Source organism: Squalius cephalus, assembly GCF_949319135.1.
Source record: "Squalius cephalus genome assembly, chromosome: 1".
NCBI lineage: Eukaryota > Metazoa > Chordata > Actinopteri > Cypriniformes > Leuciscidae > Squalius > Squalius cephalus.
In genome coordinates, this window is record NC_137122.1 from 28992981 (window position 1) to 29014405 (window position 21425).

A 21425-nucleotide genomic window follows, 5' to 3' on the forward strand; every position below is an offset into this window, starting at 1 on the left:
GGGTTGGAGCTAAACTCTGCAGGAAAGTGGCCCTCCAGGACCGAAATTGCCCATCCCTGCTGTGGGGGCCTGGAGACTCATCAGAACCAGCAAAACAAGGGCTGTGTCTGAATTCTCCCCATTCACTAAGGGCTGCTGGTTTTCAATAGTTTGTGTTTGCGGCAATATTCATTTGAAACTTAGCAAACTGGCATCTTAAAACATGTCAGTGCCATTGTTTTGTCTCAAGATGCACACCATAGGCTAAGGCATGTTTATAAAAGCTATTTAAATATTAAATTGAACTAATGCCTAATCCTGGCTTAATCTAAACCAGGGTTCACCAATCTCGGTCCTGGAGGGCCGCTATCCTGCAGAGTTTAGCTCCAACCAGCTCCAACACACCTGTTTGAAAGTTTCTAGTATGCCTATAGTGAGACCTTGATTAGCTGGTTCAGGTGTGTTTAATTGGGGTTGGAGCTAAACTCTGCAGGACATCGGCCCTCCAGGACCGAGATTGGTGAACCCTGATCTAAACCATGTCTGTGAAACCGAACCTTAATCCAAAGTGTGCAGTGCTGGGTTTGAAAATCCTTACTTTACTGCATTATATTGACACCCAGTGGTCATAATGCTGCATTATTAATGTGTTGTATCTTTTGTGATGATGGTTTCTTATTATGCTTATTATTTGTAAAATGCTACAAATTCACCCGTCAAGCCAGGCTTGTGGGCAATGTTATCAGAAATCCATATTAGCAGGAAAAATAGCATCTGCATTTCCAAATCCAGTGGAAATAGTCCATCAGGGTGTATTTTAAATGCTCATGTCAGCATTCTATGATTTGGGACACATTAAGCTTATGTCGGAAACTGTTTAGGGCAGATCAGAGCTATATAGAGATATGGCTCTGGGGCAGATGATATAAGAATTTGAATGCAGGGAAAGTCTGTTAGGTGATCCCTCTTTCCAAGACAGGGAACTCCTCCACATAAACCGGAAGCTAACGATGCTTTGAGGCAAGATAAAAGCCGAGGTCTGCATGCTTATATCCGGGGGTTTATTTCCACAGTTACACACATAATGGAATTGTTTTTTCGGTGACTGACCGTACGTTTTTTTTAGCCAGTTTTTTTCTTGCATTGCTAACAAAAAAACTCTTAAAATATGTCAAAATCTCTATCGTTTCGTTTGCAGCTAAGCTCCATAATGGAGATAACGACTAAAACGGCAATAGAAGAAATATGCAAAATTGTAGACAGCGATTTTGCGTTTTTACGACAAGAACTGTCTCGGGTCATGAGTGAAAACACAGTACTTAAAGACGAAATGTTCTGTCTTGGGAGCGAAAGGCAAAGCGAAAGCACGCGCATCACAAAGGGTGCGCGCGCTGGCTCCAAAACATATCGCTCCATTTGTGTTCAAACAGAAGATGGTAAATATAACCTCTGCTTAAAACAGTTGTTTTCGTGTGCACTAATGTGATTGTAATGCATATTTTACTCCTGATAGGACCAGAGCCCTCCATCAAAGGGATATTTGGAAAGGAGTGGTGTTCCAGTTTGTGGGATCGGAGGAAGGAGTCCAGAGAAGATGAGCTGGCGATCGATGTCGACCTGTACCCCGTTTCGCCTTATACGGTTCGTTTAATTTAGGTTCCCAAAAATGAAACTTGTTTCAAAAGCCAACAGTTACGAGGCTGACATGCTCTTAAACTTTGTAAAGAAAAGAAAGTTGTAAAATAAAGTTGCAAATGCAAGAGAAATTATAGTCAGACTGTTTTAAAGCTGTTTATCTGTCACTTTCAAAGGGTGCATTACACATGACACTGGTATAATACCCAGTGTAATCAAAATGTTACTTTAACCATTTCTATGGTCTCATGAACTTGACATGGTACAATAGAGATTGAGCTAAATCCTATTGCACCATCTGCCCAATTAGAGTTTTGTTCAGTCATTTTTCATAGTTGATATAGTGCGATGGATATAGAAATTACAATTAAATTTGTAAATACTGTAGTATTTTATTTTTTTTATGGACCCATGAACTTGATTTCAATAGCTTTGTTTTGCACATTTTCAAGGTTGTGCTAATGACAGTGGCGTCTTGTATGCATTGCAATGCTCTATCAAAATGCTAATTCTGAATGATTTAAACTATTGTGAAAATCCCAGTACACACCCTTGATAATCAAATGACAGAGAAACACAGACTTGGGCAATTTTTTGGGTAAACCTTATTTCTTTAAAATATAATCATATTTCTGCAATCCTGTGTAAATAAAATGGAAAAACAAAATGTTGGTTTGCATGATCTGCTTATTTTGACAGCACGAAGAAAAAGACCCCTCCAAACTGGTCTTAATCAAAGAGGAGAGTTTTGAAGTGGACGCTTATCCCAGTTGTACAGGTAATGTTCTAGATATTTAGCAGATCTTTAATTATGGGCCGTTTATATGACACTTTTTGTTCAACAAAAAACTGAAAACTTTTAATGTGTTTTGCCCGTTCATTTACACCACAACAGCGTTTTTTGGGGCCTGAAAACGCAAACTTTTGAAAACGGGATTCAAAGTGCAAGTTTTTGAAAACGATATCGTTATCGTCTCCGTGTAAACATGCGTATTACATGTTCAGCCAAGTGTTTCTTTAGTGCTGTCAGTTGATTTTTAAAAAAAAAAAAACAATTAATCGCATTTTTCTGTAATTAATCGTGATGAATCACACCTAACATTTAAGTATTTAATATATATTTATATTGTTTAATTAAAGACAGTACATTTAAAATATTTGATCTAACAGGTAGGAAATGTACAGAAATTGAATAAGGTTATCAAACACTTCACAGTCTTCACTGCACAAATCATTTAATATAGATTAATCCTTATTAAAGCTACAAAAGTTAGTCAGTGAGTGATTTTCTCTTTTTCTTTTGTTCTTTGATTTACATTAACAGACATCATAGCAGCAGGTTTATTAGACTGCTGTCACTTTAAGACATGACGAGCATCTGACACACATCAGTAGTCTTCACAAATCTTTACTGTCATTAATACTTTATTTAACTCTTTTAAAACTGTGCTTACGAGGATACTCGACAAAGTGGGTATTTTGGCATACTTTTGTGTGTTTTTGTCCGTTCAAGCACGAAAGATAACTCAATGTGGCCAGCGCTGTCTGAAGTGGCTGTCACGCAGACAGGAGATTCACAGACGCGCACCAGTACAGATTTGAGTTCTTTTTTTTACATCTTATAGCGCTTGAAGGGTTTAATAGCAGTTGAGTGAATGAAATACTGTAGCATAGCCAAATGATGAAGAGAAAAAACAGATGCAGCGTTACATATTTTTTATGCGTTAAACTAAAAAAAAAAAAAAAAAAAAAAGTTAATTTTGACAGCACTAGTTTCTTTACAAAGTGACATCGCCAACTACTGGCCTGGCAGCATAATGCAGTGTTTTTAGTCGTTTTCGGAGATCCGTGTGATCAGTGATTGTGTGAAAAATGCAAAGGAAAAACATTTCTGTTTTTTGTACATTTGTTGTCGTGTAAATATATCCTCAGTCAGGTGTAATTATTTTGGTTTATGTTTCACAGAATGATTTGATTTTAACTATTACTCCAACAGGGAAAACGTCCCATGTTTCAAGAGGACAGCTGCCATCTTCTGCATATGAGCCCTCAGCAGCCTCCAAAAATTTCAATGACCACTTTGTGTCTGGTGAATTTTCTGGGATGTCGGAAATACAAAACACGTCCTCTGATTCAACAGACAAACACACTACAAGAACTGCCATTGATGACACCGTCGACCAATTAATAGCACCAATAGACGACCCATTGGATTTTGATGGTCACTGCGTCCTCAACAGGTTTTCAGTAGAGCACAATGACCAGTTTCCCTCCGAGTCCAGGGAGGACGGAGAAGCACAGGAAATATGTGCGGATGCTGCAACCACTACAGAACATTGCGAAAAGAGATTTAAGGTACAGAAACCGCCAAACAACTTAAGTTGCTTTGACGGCGGTAGGGTGTTTGTTCGCCAAAATGCCACCAGAAACCGTCTCAGAAAACATCGGTTTTCAAAGCTGAAACAAAATGGAAAGTTTTCTTGTGAGGTCTGCGGGAGATGCTTTCATTCAAACACCAATCTCATGGTTCACTATGTAGTTCACACAGGGGAAAGGCCCTATAAATGCAGTTTTTGTGGAAAAGGGTTCTCCCAGAAGGGAAATTTACAAACCCATGAACGCATCCACCGAGGAGAAAGACCTTTTAGTTGCGTCACCTGCGGAAGGAGTTTCACCCAGAAAGTCTGCCTAAGTAATCACGAACGCATCCACCGAGGAGAAAGACCTTTTACTTGCATAACCTGCGGAAAGGGTTTCACACAGAAAGTCACCCTACAACAACACCTCTCTGTCCATGACCAAACCGCTAAACCAGTACGGAAGAACCCAAGGAAAAGTTACCGTGGTATAAAATATAGCTTTATGTAGCACTCTTTTCCTCAATTTGAGATTGCAGTAGCTGTGTGAAATCTAATTTTGGGAAGAATATGAACTCTGGAAGTGTGAGGTTGCAGCAACTTAACGAGAATGTCTGTATTAACTTTAGGTTGTAGCAGAAATGTATAGTCAGGTATGGCTGTGTATTACTCTGTGTTACTGCCGGACAAAAGTTTGGAATAAATAAAGACTTTTTCATCTTTTAAGTCTCTCTTGCTTACCAAGGCTGCATTTATTTTATATTAATGATAATGATATTCAACAGCATTACTGTTTTACTGTATTATTGATCAAATAAATGCAGCCTTGGTGAGAAAAGAGACTAAAAACATTTTAAAAATCTGTATTATCCCAAACTTTTGACCGGCTGTGTATAGCCCAGATCAAAGATGACCAGAGGTAAATGCATCCCTGTTTAGGACTTTAGGCTTCTTTAAAATATTATCATAATGTATGTCAGTTTAGGGCCTTTAGTGAATAGAAACCAGTAACAATACTTGATCTTTACTGATTGGAAACTGTGTGATGTCAGTAGTATGTATAATGTACAATGCTTATACAAGTTTGAGTTGATTGTTCAAGGTCAGATGTCTGCTAGATTGCACGTCTAATCAAACAACCATTACTATGTGTATTTTCATCAATGCTGGAGTACGAATAAAAAAAGTATTTTGCATGATTTCACTCGTTTTAAGTCAAGTTTATTTGTTTCTCTTTTTTTAAATTAATACACACATCTAGATGCTTCAGTATAACACGATTCCAAACAATGTTAAAGGACATACATTTCCGTGGACAAACATTGGACATACTTCCAATTTGTTAATGTTTCATATGGCAGATACAGATATAATTCTGTTTAGTCTAACCAAAGCACTGGTGTGTATTGAATCCCTGTTTGTACGCGTAGCTCTTACCACACTCCGAGCAGCTATACGGCTTTTCTCCAGTGTGGCTTCGGAGGTGAACGTTTAGAGAACTCTTTTGAGCGAAGCTCTTTCCACACTCCATGCACGCGTACGGCCTCTCGCCAGAATGAGTGCGCTGGTGTATTCTGAGGTACGTTTTTTGAGCGAATCTTTTACCACAAACTGTACAGACAAAAGGTTTTTCTCCGGAGTGTGTTCGCATGTGTGCTTTCAGGTAGGTTAACTTATTGAAGTTTCTTCGACAGAATACACACTCAAACCTTTTCTCTTCTGAAATATTTGTGTGGTTGTGTGTACTGTGGAAATTTTGCTCTGTTGTACAGTCTCCTTGTGTCGAAATTGTTCCTTCAAGAGCTTGTTCTTCGGCTTGTGGCTGTTGCACGTTCAAATGGACTTGCTCATCTGAAGGCACCGTGTATGTGATAAAATCCTCTGAGCTCTGAGCAACACATCTCTCATCACTGGTCATTGCTGGACCTGCAATTCGATAAACGACACATTAACATCTGAATATAATAAGAGGTGATAGCAGCTGTTCTCAAGTTCTTTCTCCACAAACCTCTCAAACGGCTCCTTTGGTCTGCCTCCGGTTTATTTTTCCTAGAGCAATCGTCAAATGTTTCCTCCTTGATCATGATCATATCTGGTTCTTCATCCAGCAAATTTACTGGCTAAAAGATGGAAATTAACAAGAGAACTAGTAAAGTGTATTCTGACATTGCATCATGTACATCAAAGGCAGTACGTGAGACCAACCTCTTCTGTGATGGTTGAGGAGTCCAGGTGTGTGTCGTCCTCCTGCTCACCAACATTTGACTCCTGGTGTCTCCAGAGGTTCATGCACCATTCCTTACCGAAGACATTGTCAACTCCGGGGCGACGTCCAGACTCTGTAGGAAATGCATTGTTTTTGGTCAAGTCACATGTGTAAACAGCCTCTGATAACCAAAGCAAGAAATACACTGGTGTAATCAAATTAATTTTATTGACCTCGTATATATGAGTCAATATCAACTCTTCTGAATGACACTACTCAATGACTACACTAAATAAATAAATAAAGAGTTAAAGACTTGAGGGTTTTTAGGGTAATTGTAGGGTTAATATGGGCGACATTCATATTAATAATGGACAATATAGGAAAAAATAAAAACAACCTGGAATTGTGTCTTTTAAGCTGAAACAAATAGTATGAATAAGAAGCTAAGAAATAAGTAAATGGATTCAGCCTAGTAATGAAAAAAACATTTTCAGCGAATCCATTGAGTGAATTATTCCCTGACTCGTTTGTAGTCATAACAGACAAAGTAACAATGGTGTAACAATGTACCCAGAAGGAAGAGTGAGAATGAATCATTTTGGTGAATGGAGTCAAAAGATTCTGCTCACTGAAATCGGAAAATTGACTAAAGGCCCCGATATACTCACGGTGAAGTTCTTTTTCATTCTTCACTTAGGGGTAAATCGAAGTTCGAAATACATGAGCAGTGGTATACTAAGCGAACATCCGACCTCGCCCACACTGCTGAGAGCGGCGATTTGAAGAATATTTTGTGTGCTGCACTTTCCTCTCAATAACAAAATAAACGCAAAACAAAATAGAGAAAACAGAAAGTGTTTTAATAAAGAATATCTGGTCATAGCAATGTGGATTTGTTTGCACGAGCTCTGCAATTCGGCACATTAGTAAAGTCATGTCACTTTTACTTGTATATCTCTTTACACAATAGATAGCTTAAAATCAAGCAGCTTTATCGTATTAAACATGAAAAACAGTGTCAGTGTCTCGTTTCATCAGAAGTACAACTTCATGTTTATACTCGCAGATGTCTGACCTCGACGGACTGAACAGAAGTGAATCGAAAAAGGCGGAGCTTCCCCGCACACCTACCTATTACGTAATCGCCATGAACCAATGGTATCACTGTAGCGAACTTTTCCTGAAAGTTTGCTTTGGCAAGCTGTTTTGAACTCCCAAAACGAACTCCAAAAAAACTTCGTTTCGGTATGATTTTGTTCGAAATTATGTTCATTCTTTGATTTTGCTGGAAGAATATCGGGGGCCTTTAGGGTACATTTACACAACAACGATGTACTAAAAATGGAAAGGTTTTTCCTTTTGCGTTTTTCGCGTACAGACGACAACGTTGTCAAAATGATCCCCGTTCACACGGATCTGTGAAAACGACTGAAAACGCTGTATTATTCATGCAAGGTCAGTAGTTGGCAATGTCACTTTGTAAAGAAAAACTTTACGTTTTTGTAGTTTTGAAGACAATAACAGGAACGTTTACACAACACCGATTTAAAAACTAAAAACTTTTTATGCGTTTTGGCCATTCATTTACACTACAACAGCGTTTTGGGAGCCTGAAAACGCAAACTTTTGAAAACGGGTTTCAAAGGGCAAGTTCTTTAAAACAATACTGTTATGGTCTCTGGGTAAACTACAAAAATGTGACTTTGTGAAACGGTGACGTCATGCGCATGCGTATCACGTGTTCAGTCTATCGGCTCATATTGTTTCTTTACAGAGTGACACGAATAATACAGCGTTTTTAATCCTTCTCGTGGATCCGTGTGATCGGGGATCGTTTTGACAACGCTGTAGTCTGTACGCGAAAAACGCAAAGGAAAAACAATCCTGTTTTTAGTACATTGTTGTCGTGTAAATGTACCCTAAGGTTAATCTATTGTTCAAGGGCACAATCACGATATAGGGAACGCCCACTGCAGGCTTTGAACCTTCAGCCTAGAAATCAGATGTATACTCATGTTTGAGATGCAAAATCACAGAGTCATGTATGAGTAAATCACCTCGAAGTCCCGGATGGCTGAATGGAGCTTCTGTTCCCTTCATCTTTCCAGCGGTTTTCCGAGCAGACTGAAGTTCACTCTCCAGAAAATGACATTTCTTTTTCAGAGATTCATTTTCGTTTGTACATCTTGAAATCTCTAATCGCAGCAACAAAGAATTTTCCTCGAAAAGTTTGCCTATTTCAACAACAGCTGTTTTCGCCAACATTTCCATTATGGATGTTATCTGCGTCTGCAAATCGGCAGTATTCATGATTTCCATCGTTTACTGGACCATTTATCAGTGATGTTTATTATAAACACCCGTCCTTCGATCTGACAGCCACCGCTATAGCCTTTATGTAGAGGTCCTTTAATTTCTCAGCAAGCAATGGCCCTGTATGATTCAATATATTTCTGAGGATAGAATTATAGCATATCTAGCATCTTGCAGAACAGTGTCACGTGGTGAATTACCGTAAACCACCGTGTAGAGAGCGCGCACGAACTGTAACCTTTTGATTGGCAGCATCCAAAACGGGTTTGCCAGTAGTACCTTGGCAACTGTTGCTATTGAATCCTTGTCCGGTTAGATTGTTCTACACAAAATATGGTAAAATTTTGTTGCAGGCGCACTCTGAAGAAAACATAAGCATTCACCCTTGATCCCACCATGAATTATGAATGGTAGCCAGGGAGTTGCTATAGGTGGATGCTGGGGTGTGAATGGTAGCCAGGGCGTTGCTGGGGTGATCTTATTGGTTGCTTCCTGGTCCACGTCAAACGACCCCACCCAACTCACTTTTATTCTGGTTCCTAGATTTGATCTCAGTCAGTCACTTCTTTAAGGTAGGTCTATCTATCCCCAATTTCTACTCTGTAAGGCAAATATTAAGCCCATAGCTTTTACCACATTTTATGGTTTATGGTACATGTTTCACATTACTAGGAATACAGGATTGAAATTAGGCACTGTTTTACTGGGTCCATGTGCAGAACATCTTTCATAGGTTTATTTTTTCTCGTTTTCCATAGTTTTATTTACAAACCATCTCTGTAAATTTAATTGCACTTTCAAAGGTACATTGTTAAGACTTTTCAGTTTTTACCAGTAAGTTACTGTAATTAATTACAGTAATTACTGTTATGGTTTCAATAACATATTTACAGTAAACAATACACAATAGAGCCAATGCTGTAATCTACTATTGTATAAAAGTAGTAACAACATTATAGTATCACAGAAATTATATTATTCCCTAGAAAAACACATCAGTGGATACAAGTTTTATTGTTGCATGAAAGACTTAAATGAACGTAATAAAATATTTATAATACAAACATTCCAGCAACATTGAAATAGAATCGTACAAGTAACAAAGTAAAAAAGAAGTTAGAGTTTAAATTATCACACAAGTAGTATCTAATGGTGGTAGTTGTAGTCAGTGTAGAGCCAGGATGAAGACAATGCTGAAACAGATAAAAAAGAAAAGAAAATTGATCTCAGTGTTAAAAAAAAAACCTCATAACCCTCATATCAATTTTTTTTTTCTTGATCAAACTGCTCACACTTACTTAATTTGTCTTTTTCCACTCAAATTCTGAAAGCCTCTGCATAAATGTAGCCACACGGGTATTAAAGCTTTGGGGTTTCCTTTGGACAGCTGAACCTGTCCTTCGGCTTGTGCCTGATTTTGAGGTACATTTAGTCCCCTCCGGATTAATCCTTACGAAGAACCTGAAGAAAAGCAGATGCATTTTTAGAAAAAACATCAATTTCACAAGGGCTACAACCATGTCATTCACTGAAACACTGTTTATAGGGTTTTAACAAAAGAGGTTTGTTATCTTACAGAAGTTGTAGGATACCCAAAACAGGGACCTTGTTTATCTAAAGCCCTATTCGCACCGGACTAGTTTTCCAGGGGGATGTTACACAAAATTGTGTTTTACAGATATACTTTGCGATTTTAATCCGGTCCGAATCAGCCAAGTCTGTGTTTTTCTCACAAAACCTCAGTAAAAATTCTAGAGCAAATTACCTACTGCTCTTCGGCAAAGTCAACAGTCCTGTCTAATCCCAAATATCTAATCCCATGCGAATGTAAATGTGAATGTCTGTGATTGCCGATATTGTATTATACTAACGCTTCTCCGTGTGTGTTTTTTTAACCAACCTGAGCTACCGTTTGTGCACCAATCTTACTTATGCTTTCATTTAATTTCAACATGGATGGTATCTGAAGAAAAAAATGATCTAATAATAAAATTAATAAATAGAGCCAAATCACGGAAATTGCAAAGACTGCCCATGTTAATATCAGTGCCAGGTAAGATACTTGTCTAGATTTCTCTGCTCACTTATGTGGGTTTATTATAAAGAGCCACTTCAATAAGTTATACCAATAAGTAATTCATTAAAAACATATATTTTATGCATGTAAGCACAGCAGATGACCTTTTGTGACACCCATGTCTAGAAAACACACTCCCACCTCTGTAATAAACACAGAGATGTTAGTGCCATCCGAATCGATACATGGAATCACAGACGCCAAGTGAAAGAATTATAACTCAAACTTTGCTTGGAAAACTAGTCCTGTCCGAATAGGGCTTAATCCTATTAAATTATTATATTACCATGGACTGCAAGTCAGTTTCTCTTAGTGTTGCCAGTGTCACAGTATAATAAAGTGTCTGGTGAATGATGTATAATTTAACAACACAAACCAATAAGCTTAGTAGTTAGCCATCATGAAACTGCATTCGCAACCCATTTTACTTCCATAATTGGACGTATTTCTGATCTAAAAGAAACATAAGTAAAATACCAACAAAAAAGAAAACTTGTACAAATGTCCTCAAAACTCACCGCTGAATGAGCTCTAGGGTGGCACTGGCTGACTCCTGGTACTCGATATTAAAGACGTAGAAGCACCCAAAGAACACTGACAATGCCGCTGCAAAGTCCAGCTGGTTGTCTATAGAATGTGTTACTCTGCCCTCAATACTGATAAACCACTTGGACGAAGTCAGCAATGTATCACCTGAAAAATAAAGAATCACTGTAAACATATCCAAGTACAAACTAATGAGTTTAGTGTAGCGATGTCTTACCAAGCATGATGAGCCGAGGCGTTGCCGGTAAGCTCATTTCATTTTCGATGGACATCTTGGTAGCAGTTTCCTTGAAAACAAAAAAGAATGAGAACATCTTAACACTCAGCTTTTGTCAAAACCCCTTCAAAACTTTAGTTGAACTATTAACACTTCATAGTTACTGACATCTGCTAAGATGAACACAGAGTTGTCCTTTTCCTTAAAGTATTTCATCATTAACAGGATGGCTGATATGGCAGTCCTGTTACTGTTTGCTGCATTGGGGTCTTCGTCGATCTCACTGAGGATACTCTGGACTTCTTCATTCCACTTCAGTCTCTGACTAGTGAAGTAGTTCAATATTCTGTTGGCTTTAACAACAAGGGTTTCGCTAAAGCGGCTTCTGATGTCAATCCCAGTCAGGGTTTTGAAGTGCCTGCAGAGGCCTCTTTCGGTGAACAGGAACGGCCAATGCGCCTCTATCTCACTGATGGTAGGAGGGGGGCACGAGTTGATCATGTGGCGCTGGTAAACATAAGTCTGCTGCATTAAGTCGTCTACGTTGGGCAACTCTGAAGCCCTTGGGCCTGCAGACTGAAAAATCTCTGCCGCAACCTTCCTCTTCATTTCAAGAGAATCTGAAGTCTCTCCTTCTGGGACGGAGGTAGGCTGCCAATTAATGCATCCGTAACTGTCCACTTTACATCTGACTTTTTTCCCAGAGTAGCTGTCCTGTTGTCCAGCTCTCTTCGCTGATGGCCTTCTAGGTCGACGAATCCGGTGTTCCAAAACGTCTCTATTCACATGTTCTACCCTAGTTTTTAGCTGTCTTTGTAGGCAACTGAAGCCATTTCCTAGTTGTTCTCCTTCCTCAGAAATGTCTCCAAATGTCAGGGGGTATGTAGTCACGATGCTTCGTGCCACTTCTCCACAGGCGGCTAAGTTAGGGTTTGGACAGTGGACTTGCATGGCTGCCACAACAATCCTAACAAATTCCCTTCTTGGTCCAGGTCGAGCCCTCTCTCCAGTGGACGTTGCATGAACGAGAGCTGCTGACATGCGGTCCCAAGGAACCTGGAAACTTCTGATCCAGTTGGACTTAATAGGATAGTGAGGAATGAAGGGGTTGTTCATGGGTTGTTCAAGAAGGGACTCATTTGATGATAATGGAGTGAGTGTCATCTCGTTAGGTGTTCCATCCACTTGTCCATTGGATTCTTGGTAAAAAAATCATGGAAAGAGATACAGAGAAATTGAAATAGATTGAAGAGCCAACAAAGCACCTTCTTCAGAGGCCTCTCAACAATCATTTATCAGTAAAACTTTGCTATAATGTGCTGGGTCTCATTCACCAACAGTTGTGTGGATTATTCATATTTATACTGTACCACAGGAGAACTTTTCTGGAATAAATTCAGCATAATTCACAAAATGTTAATTTGTTCTTAATTTTGTTCCAACATGAATGAACTTGGCGTATTCTAAATGAGCAACCGTGTGCCCAAGGTTAATAATTAGCATAAAACACACCCAAACCATCTCCTCGTAAAGGCTCTCCACACAACCTTTCCTTTACAGCCTTTTGTCCGTCTCAGCGAACATATAATGCTCTCTAAAGAAATACTAACACCTGAGAGCACACGCAATAATACCCTTGAGCAATGCCAAGTGTGCCATCCTCAAAACCAGTTCAAACACAAACACTTCTTATACAGACCCAGATTACAGACCTATGCATATCTGTGTTTTTATGCCTTTTCTTATTTTTTTATATGATTAAATAAGTGTATAAAATTTCATCTGAACACATTTATAGCCCCAGCCAGAGTATGTGATTTTTTTGCGTACAAGCGGTTTTTGTTGTTCCTACATTTTTTGTACATTTAGAATACATTTGAGTGAACAACGTACTGATGAATCATAATTTGTTTGTGAAAATGTTTGTATGCAAACTTCATGCACAAATTTGTGAACACACAGTTAGTCGATGAGATCCATTGTTTTGAAATCCGAATAAATTTGCATAGTCTATAATATCATGAAATGCGAGTTATTTAGGCTAATTCTATACAAGCTTTCAAGAGAATACAGATGTGGCCTTTTGAAAACATGTGAAAAAGAAACAGGTCCTGTCCAGATTCGATGCAATATCATGCAATGTTAGAAGAGACCATATCAACAGAGGGCAGTCATGTTAGAGGACAGAAGCACTGCGTCCGAAAACGAATACTATATAGTATGTGAAAAACAGTATTTCAAAAGAGTAGTATGTCCAAATACATAGTATTCGGAAAAACAGTTGGCAAAAAGTCCCCAGATGACCTACTACTACCGAAGAGATTCTGAAGTGCCACGGAAGGAGATTTACAAATGGAAGTGTTGTGGCGGACGCTAACAACATGACTAACACGTGACACTAACAACATGGTGGATGTAGTACATCCGCACTATATAGAGTGTACATTTTAATGGTCGCGAAGAAGTACCGAATCAACCAGTATGCGATTTCGGACGCAGCGTATGTTTCAGTCAGTGTTGGGAAATATATAGTAAAATAAAAATATCCAATTATAGAATTTCTAATTCAATCACAGTTTTTTCCAGGCACAAAAACAATTAGGGGTTTTGAATTAAACTTAAACAGGTAAAATTATACCAAATACAACAAAAACACCAACTTTCTATTTTAGTTAGTTACTCCTCAACATTGACAAATCCGTTATTTAAACACATGGGATACCACATTTTTCCCAAAACGGCACTGTCAGGTAATACTTTAGAATTATTTCATTGGCTGTATTACAACAATAAATGTGGCCATAGCAAAATCAGAAAATTGTGGAAAAGATGTATACATTTGCAGTTATGTTTTATTTTTTCACTGCTCCAACCCAAAAAATAATTTTCATTTCCTGAATAGAAGTCAATTACTGAACATTAACAAAAGATTCAAATTCATCAGATTTGACAATTATGTTTTCCAAATTTGGTTATATGAATGGTAACAACCACTAATACAACAGACTATGTTTACAGTGTTAACAGTGAATTTACAAAAAAAAATATATATATATTACAGTAATAATATTCTCACAATGTAGACATCAAACAAAATATACAGAAACTCAATGATGAACTACATTGTACTCTCTACTACACAACTCCAGGGAACATAACCCACTTTAGTTTTAGTCCAGAATTCTACATATTTCAAGACATGGATCCTCGTTTGCAAATCAATGGACATTTTTAGAGGCGAAATGGTGGAAATGGTGGAAATACACCATCACAATACGAAAGGCATCCCTAGTGGGGGTAAAAGTTGGGCTGAGTACAGGGGGCACATAGCTATTGCACACATTTCCCCGCAATTTCTGCTATTTTGACTAAGGGGGCCCAATAAAATGGCTGAAATAAGGTCTGTGGTGAACACAAGCTCTAGTCACTTTCACGTTTAACTCTACGACATAAAATACATCAGTACTTACTTGTGATTTATTTAAGCTGTTGAATGTCTCGAAAAAGTCGGCTGCTAACAAGTGGCTAAATGGCTACAGAGGCTGGCAGGAAGATTAAACATCACGCCGAACAGGTAAACTCAGTCCGCACAACTTATAATTGTGCTCTTATAAACTATTCTAAGTAAAACTTTCGGAGAAAATGTTTTTTTAGACAAAAACTGAAAGAGTTATCTGAAGTTTAATGGTGGTGACGCTGAAGTCGAGCGATCGTGGTGTAGTCCGTTTATAGCCTACCTTTAGCTTTTTACTTCCGGCGACAGCATTTAGGCTTCAAAATTCATTAAAGCTGTGTTTATCTGTGAAAATTATCTTGATGAATAAAACGTGCAAGTTTCATAAACTTTTGTTGATCACACAGCTTGTTTTTTGTGATAATCCAAAAGCCCATGGGAAAATCCTATTGGGATTTTGTCACGGGAACCAGTGTGATGCTAACTGCCGATTGGCCAACAAAGTGACGTCATACCTGCACCACTATATTACACCAAAACTGTAGGACATAAGGACATCCAGTAAGACTACAAATGACTACTAATACTATTTATAAAATAAAATAAAATGTATTTATAGCTTTGTAGACATGACAGCAGGTTAACATGTCATCAGTTTGCTAAGTATTAGCAAGTTTACTAACCTAGTGAATTCTGCAGATATTTCTGTAGCCTACTAAGTTTGAGGTATAGAGCAAAGGCTTTAAAAAAGGGGGAAAGTGAGTCGTTTAGTACGGAGAAGTTCATTAAGCCGATCCCTTACCATCTTCCAGTCGCGGGGTGTAGGGTTGGGGAATTTCCGGCGAACTATTTCTGATATTGCTTTCCGCAGGTTGTTGGGTAGCGCATTTTTTCCCCTGGAGCCGTCATAGTTGACAGCACCTGACCAGCCCCTGTAAACTTCATGTGGTACTAGGGTTTTAAACAGAAGCACAGCAAAGCGTTCTGGCCTCGGTCTCCTGTCCTTTCCAGCTGATTCTAGGTACAGTTTTTCCTCCTTTTTCATGGAAACTGGATTTAAACACACATCAGGTAGAATCACCCCCTGATGAATAGACCGAAAAACATGATGCTCGGAACTTGAAGTGTTTGGAGTTTCTGTCAGTTTCAAATCAAATGGAAACATCACTGAAGAACATTGGGGTGAAATGGGTGAAACCGTTGACGTTGAAAACATAGATGTTTGATCAGATGTCGAAATCTTGGCTAGTGAGCTGTGAGTTTGGTCTGTCTGTGATGGTAAATCTGCTGAAGCAGCGTGATCAGGACTGGATTTAATTTTCTTGAACGATTGCCGATTGAAAGCGCAGGCCATTGAAGGTGAGGAGTCCGCAGACACGACACCTGAAAAAACATACAGCTTATATTGTTCTAAATACAGACAACCAAATTAATGGCCATAAAATGCACTTAAATTCCCATGGCTATTACCAAGGTAGTTTAAAAAAAAAACAATTTTTGTTGTATCACTTTACATAAATGCTAAAAGTATAAGTGATCCCATCAAATGAGTCTATTCTGACCACATGTATCAGATTTCAAGGGGAGAGTATCTGACTTTGTGAGTGCATACATGTTGCTGCGTGTTGGTTGACCAATAAAATTAAAATAAATCATGAAAAAATATTCAATCACACCAAAACGCACCCCAAATACAGTATATTTCAATGTCAATGTAGGCACAAATGTGACATTTCAAGCAGAATTAAGTTATTTGGTAAAACTTTATTTTGAACTGTATTTGGGGTGTATTTTAGTATCTGTAAGCCACGTCGGATGTGCTTTACATTTCAAACCAGCAAAGTTTTTAAACACTTGTTTGAGTGCGTCAGTTGATAAGGTGTTATTTTGTTGCTACCAAGAACACATATAATATAGGCTAATGCATAATACCTGCTTCCACCTAGTATTAAGATGTGTTTTCAGTGATCCGATCCGATCACAAATGGTCAGCCGAGACACATTACCACAAAGACCCTCCCCTTACATGTCGCCACACTCTACATCACTTTCGCCAGAGTGCCAAGTGTGAAGCACAAATAAGATTGAATGAATAAAGCCATTACGCTGCTTACAAACTAACTTAAGACCCCGTTTATACCTGTATTTAGTCAGTGTTGTCCACTAGTGACAGAGTCCATGAAAACACATCATAATACCAGGTGTAAACAGGGCCACAAATGCAATGTTGTTTTGGGCCACATTGACACCTATATTTAGCACTGACCACTTATGATCGATAACCCAAGGCTCATCTTAATACCAGGTGTAAATGGGGGAGATTTGGCAATTTGAGCATTCAAACAGCATAAACAGTCCTTTGACGAAATTGCATTCCCCATTATCACATCCGAGACAATTACACACCCACCCCAATTCTGTGACAGAGACATAAGAAATACCTGCAACCCCACTTTAAACCCATTAGCTGAATTTGAAGGTAGGTTGGATGACCAAATGTGCCTGTAAGCTTTTCTCAAACAAAAAACAACTTGATTTGGACAGTTCTTGTTGTGAAGAACCCCGGGGTGGGAAAGTGTGTTTTCAAAGGCCACATCTGTAGGTCAACAGTCCCTTTCTCAAATGATTACCGTTAAGCTGTGATGTCATGTCACTCATCAGAAATTAAGACTGAACACTGCTGTGTTTTCTTTATCCACCTGGATGAGAAGTGCTTTAGATTGCCATCCAATCTGAGTGACGGGCGTAAAAGTGGATGATCACACAGAACGTGGTTTTGCTCACAATAGTTACTATAGTACTGCAGGTACTATAGTACGCAATATAGCCACTCAAGTGCGAGACGCAACACAACTATCAGACGTCCATCTACCACACATTTATATTGGCTCACACATAGCAGCATTTCATTTACTGGTATCAAACAGATTTACTGGCAAAATTACAACTTCTCAAACTGGAAAATTGCCAGAAGTGATTTACCAGTATTTTTGAAAAGATCCTGTCCACACATGATTTCTAAACGGTAATTTACGGATAATTTACAAGTAAAAACTATGTGTGGAAGGAGTTATTGTCAGTCTCTCAATTCAGTGCGCACACTGGTTGGTTCTGAGAGAGTTTGGCAGACTCTTTCATGCAAAAGTGGCAATAGTGACACTGTGCAAACACCCAAATCCAGTCCTGGAGGGCCAAAGCTCTTCAGAGTTTAGCTCAAACCCTGATCAAACTACCTGTGATTGTCTAGTGATCCTGAAGACCTTGATTAGCTTGCACAGGTGTGTTTGATCAGGGTTGGCACTAAACTCTCCAGGGCAAGATTTGAGGAACCCTGCCCTAATCCTTTAAAGTGGGCAACAAAATTAAAAAGCAAGACACGACAACACCACACAGAGTGTGAATATGAGTACAACAGGCTTTTAAGTTTGTTTCTTACCTCTTTGTCTGAATGTTTTGACTAGTTTTCGACATTGTATTGGCTCCAGAAGGTCCTGAAGATCTGACACCTCTACTAAGGAAAGGTCCTCGGACTTCTCCACACCCACCACAAATGACAGATGATTGACCACATTATGAACTTTGTTACTGTCCAACTCTGGGAGAATTCTTTTGATTTCCTCTTGAATTGCGCCTGTAGGGGGTTAAAAAGAGCATTGCATCTATAAGGACTTAACTCAAACCAAAAAAAGCCGCACTTGAACACACAGAGAGAACTACAGCCGACTGTCAACTAGCACGCGTGTTCTGCGCCTGCGTGTAAATGAGACAACTGTCTATTTCTGCCGATCTATTAGTCTATTTGTCATTTATAAAGGGAAACTGACGCTCCAGATACACAAACAATAAACAAAGCAGCGCGCGCTAACTGTTTTGAATTTCAATCCTGCTGAATCTGATCACTTTCTTTATTCCAGTGCGCTCCTGTTATTAAAATATTCGCCCAGGAACACTCAGGTAAGATGACATAAAATTCCTTCTATCCGTACCGTTTGACTTCTTTGCTCGCTGTTTTGCTATTATTCTCATGCACTGACTCATTCACTAAGCTGGACAGCCAATCAGAGTTCTCTCTCTCACCGACCGCCAGACGCCGCTTCAACGTGCTGAATCGGCCCAAGAAACCCAGACGTCGTCCGACTAGAGCCAGTCGGGCTTTAGAAATGGTGAGAAAACATTGTGCTTGATACGTTTTTCGTCTTTAAACCAAACTTGGGTCTTCAGTCAACCAAGTTTAAATCCATCTGGCTAGTGTACTTCCCATAATGTTTACGCGTTAGGTCAGTATGCGGAGAGCAGGCGTCTTTTGTGGCTGTTCGAACACATTCGACCACATGAGCGTTTACACTGCAAAAGCAATCTGGAAGTGGTCAAAAGTGGACAAGCTCAAAACGTTTTAGACCCCTTTTACACCTGTATTTAGTGTCGTCCACTTGTAATCGACCAAAACGCATCTTAATACCAGTTGTAAACAGGGTTTCAGCATTATTTTTCCAAATATATAGCCACAACTTTTGCAGTCTACAAAAGTAGGGTTTCATGATGGTACAGTCATTTACCAGTCATTTACTATCTATTAACCCTTTACATGGTAATAAATCATTTAAAACACAGGCCTGGTTTCACAAATAGGGCTTAGATTAAGCCAGGATTAGGATATTTAAGTAGCTTTTATAAACATACCTTAGAAAAAAACATTACTGGTGTGCGTCATTAGACAAAACAATGGCACTGACGTATTTTAATACAAATCAGTGCAAGTTTCTTTCAGTTAAAACGGCTCAATAATGCATTTTAGTCTGGGACAAGGCTTAAAGTCCAACTGAAATCAAAATTGACCCTCTTTACTTTGTTAGCGCATATTACTAGTCTTGTGGTGAAAAATGAATCCGTGCAAGTTAATACACAGAAAAAAATTGTTTGCCGTCGTAATCTTTAATCAAAGTCTGAAAAGTTACTTCCGGTCTGGAATGGCGTTCCTTGTCTGATGATGTAGGTTTGACGGCTTGGGTTGGGAAACGCTTAACCACTCCCCTCAAACCGTTATAGTCTGTTATGAGCAGAGATGGAGAGGAGGAGCGCTAGAGTAAAACCCTGCCCTCTGTTCAATATACCTTTTCACTGGGAAATACTTCACAACACTGGAGAAAAGTCGTTTGCAACTAACGGTTCACGCGGACTTTAAGCCTTGTCTGTGAAACTGGGGGACAAGAGTTTACAATGTATGTGTATGAGGTCAGCTGTTATGTAATAACTCTTGTACATCAGAAGAGGTGATGACCAAATAACTACACAAGACAAAAAGTTCTCTCACGGCATACCTTTCACACTTTGATTATCTTGGTCTTCCTCAATTCTTTCTGAAGAGCAATCTTCAAATGCCTCCTCTTTGATCATAATCATGTCAGGCTCCTCTTCCAGCAAATTTACTGGCTAAAGGGTTGAAAATAAAAAAAGGGAACTTGCTGACATTTGATTTGATCTCCATATACTTCATCATACAGCAGCATGAGAGAGACCAACCTCTCCTATGATGACCGCAGGCTCCAGGTGTGTGTCGTCCTCCTGCTCCCCAAGCTTGGACTCCTCGTGTCCCCAGAGGTTCATGCACCATTCCTTACCGAAGACATTGTCAATGGCAGGGCGATGTCCAGTGTCTGTTGAACATGTGGACATTCATTATTAGGCGGGTATACTATAGAGACAGGGGCACAACGTGGATGTTTGAACCTCCAGTCTTTAGGTTATCAACAACATCAATATAGATGTATGACTCAGAAAAACTAAACATCTTAAATGATATTACCTGTAAGTCCCGGTGCTTTTGTCCCGTTCATCTTTCCAGCGGTTTTCCGAGCAGATTGAAGTTCACTCTCCAGAAAATGACATTTCTTTTTCAGAGATTCATTTTCGCTTGTAAACCGCGAGATCTCTAGTCGCAGGAAAGTCGAATTTTCCTCGAAAAGTTTGCTTAATTCCACAACAGCTGTTTTCGCCAACGTTTCCATTATGGATGTTAACTGTTTTTGGTATTCAGAGGTATTCATGATCATGTCCATTGTTTACGGGGAACTTTAATAAATACTCGTCCTTCGACCCGATAGCTCAATGAATGTTTTACTACAGATGTTTAGTTGTACCTCAATCAAACAATGGCGGTATGATACCTTTACTATTTATGAAGATAGAAACAAAGCAGCATAGCGTTTAGCAGTAAAGGATCATGGGATGAATTACCGTAAACCACCGTGTAGAGGCGCCATTAATATAGTCCATAGGAATGCAGTTGTCTCTGTTTACTTCAGGAGGTTTGGCGAACAAAACCCTTTTTTAAAGGCATGCAATTGATAGATTTTCCCATTGAAAAGGCTTGTCAAACTTAGGGCCATTAAATTCGGCCACAATTTAGATAAGGGTCCAAATCTCACTATTAGCTACGACTTTTGCCTTAATAAACTCCTACTTACGGCTTATTATTGGTTAGTAAGGTAGTTGTTCTGGGTAGGATTAAGGGATGTAGAATATGGTCATGCAGAATAAGGCATTAATATGTGCTTTATAAATACTAATAAACAGCCAATAACCTAGTAAAATGCATGCTAATAAGCAACTAAACTTAAGTGTTACTTTAAATTCTCATA

At 38.9% G+C, this 21425-nt stretch overlaps 3 protein-coding genes across 3 annotated transcripts; 1 reads left to right on the forward strand and 2 right to left on the reverse strand.

Annotated features, from left to right (window-relative positions):
* The first annotated feature begins 988 nt into the window (after positions 1-988).
* Positions 989-5168, forward strand: LOC307161848 (uncharacterized protein). The gene is made up of 4 exons (XM_079876784.1): positions 989-1415; positions 1493-1620; positions 2314-2392; positions 3611-5168. The coding sequence occupies exons 1-4, from the start codon at positions 1148-1150 to the stop codon at positions 4480-4482; spliced, it is 1347 nt and encodes a 448-aa protein (XP_079732910.1). The 5' UTR covers positions 989-1147; the 3' UTR covers positions 4483-5168.
* LOC307162153 (uncharacterized protein) lies at positions 5165-8683 on the reverse strand. Its single transcript, XM_079877254.1, has 4 exons — positions 8238-8683; positions 6177-6310; positions 5980-6091; positions 5165-5897 (listed from the first exon to the last, which is right to left on the reverse strand). The coding sequence occupies exons 1-4, from the start codon at positions 8497-8499 to the stop codon at positions 5356-5358; spliced, it is 1050 nt and encodes a 349-aa protein (XP_079733380.1). The 5' UTR covers positions 8500-8683; the 3' UTR covers positions 5165-5355.
* A 512-nt stretch (positions 8684-9195) lies between these two features.
* LOC307161631 (uncharacterized protein) lies at positions 9196-21058 on the reverse strand. The gene is made up of 9 exons (XM_079876489.1): positions 20591-21058; positions 20308-20441; positions 20106-20217; positions 18224-18418; positions 11502-12532; positions 11334-11403; positions 11089-11263; positions 9792-9954; positions 9196-9686 (listed from the first exon to the last, which is right to left on the reverse strand). Exons 1-8 carry the CDS (start codon positions 20841-20843, stop codon positions 9792-9794), a joined length of 2133 nt encoding a protein of 710 aa, XP_079732615.1. The 5' UTR covers positions 20844-21058; the 3' UTR covers positions 9196-9686.
* Between the last annotated feature and the right edge of the window lie 367 nt (positions 21059-21425).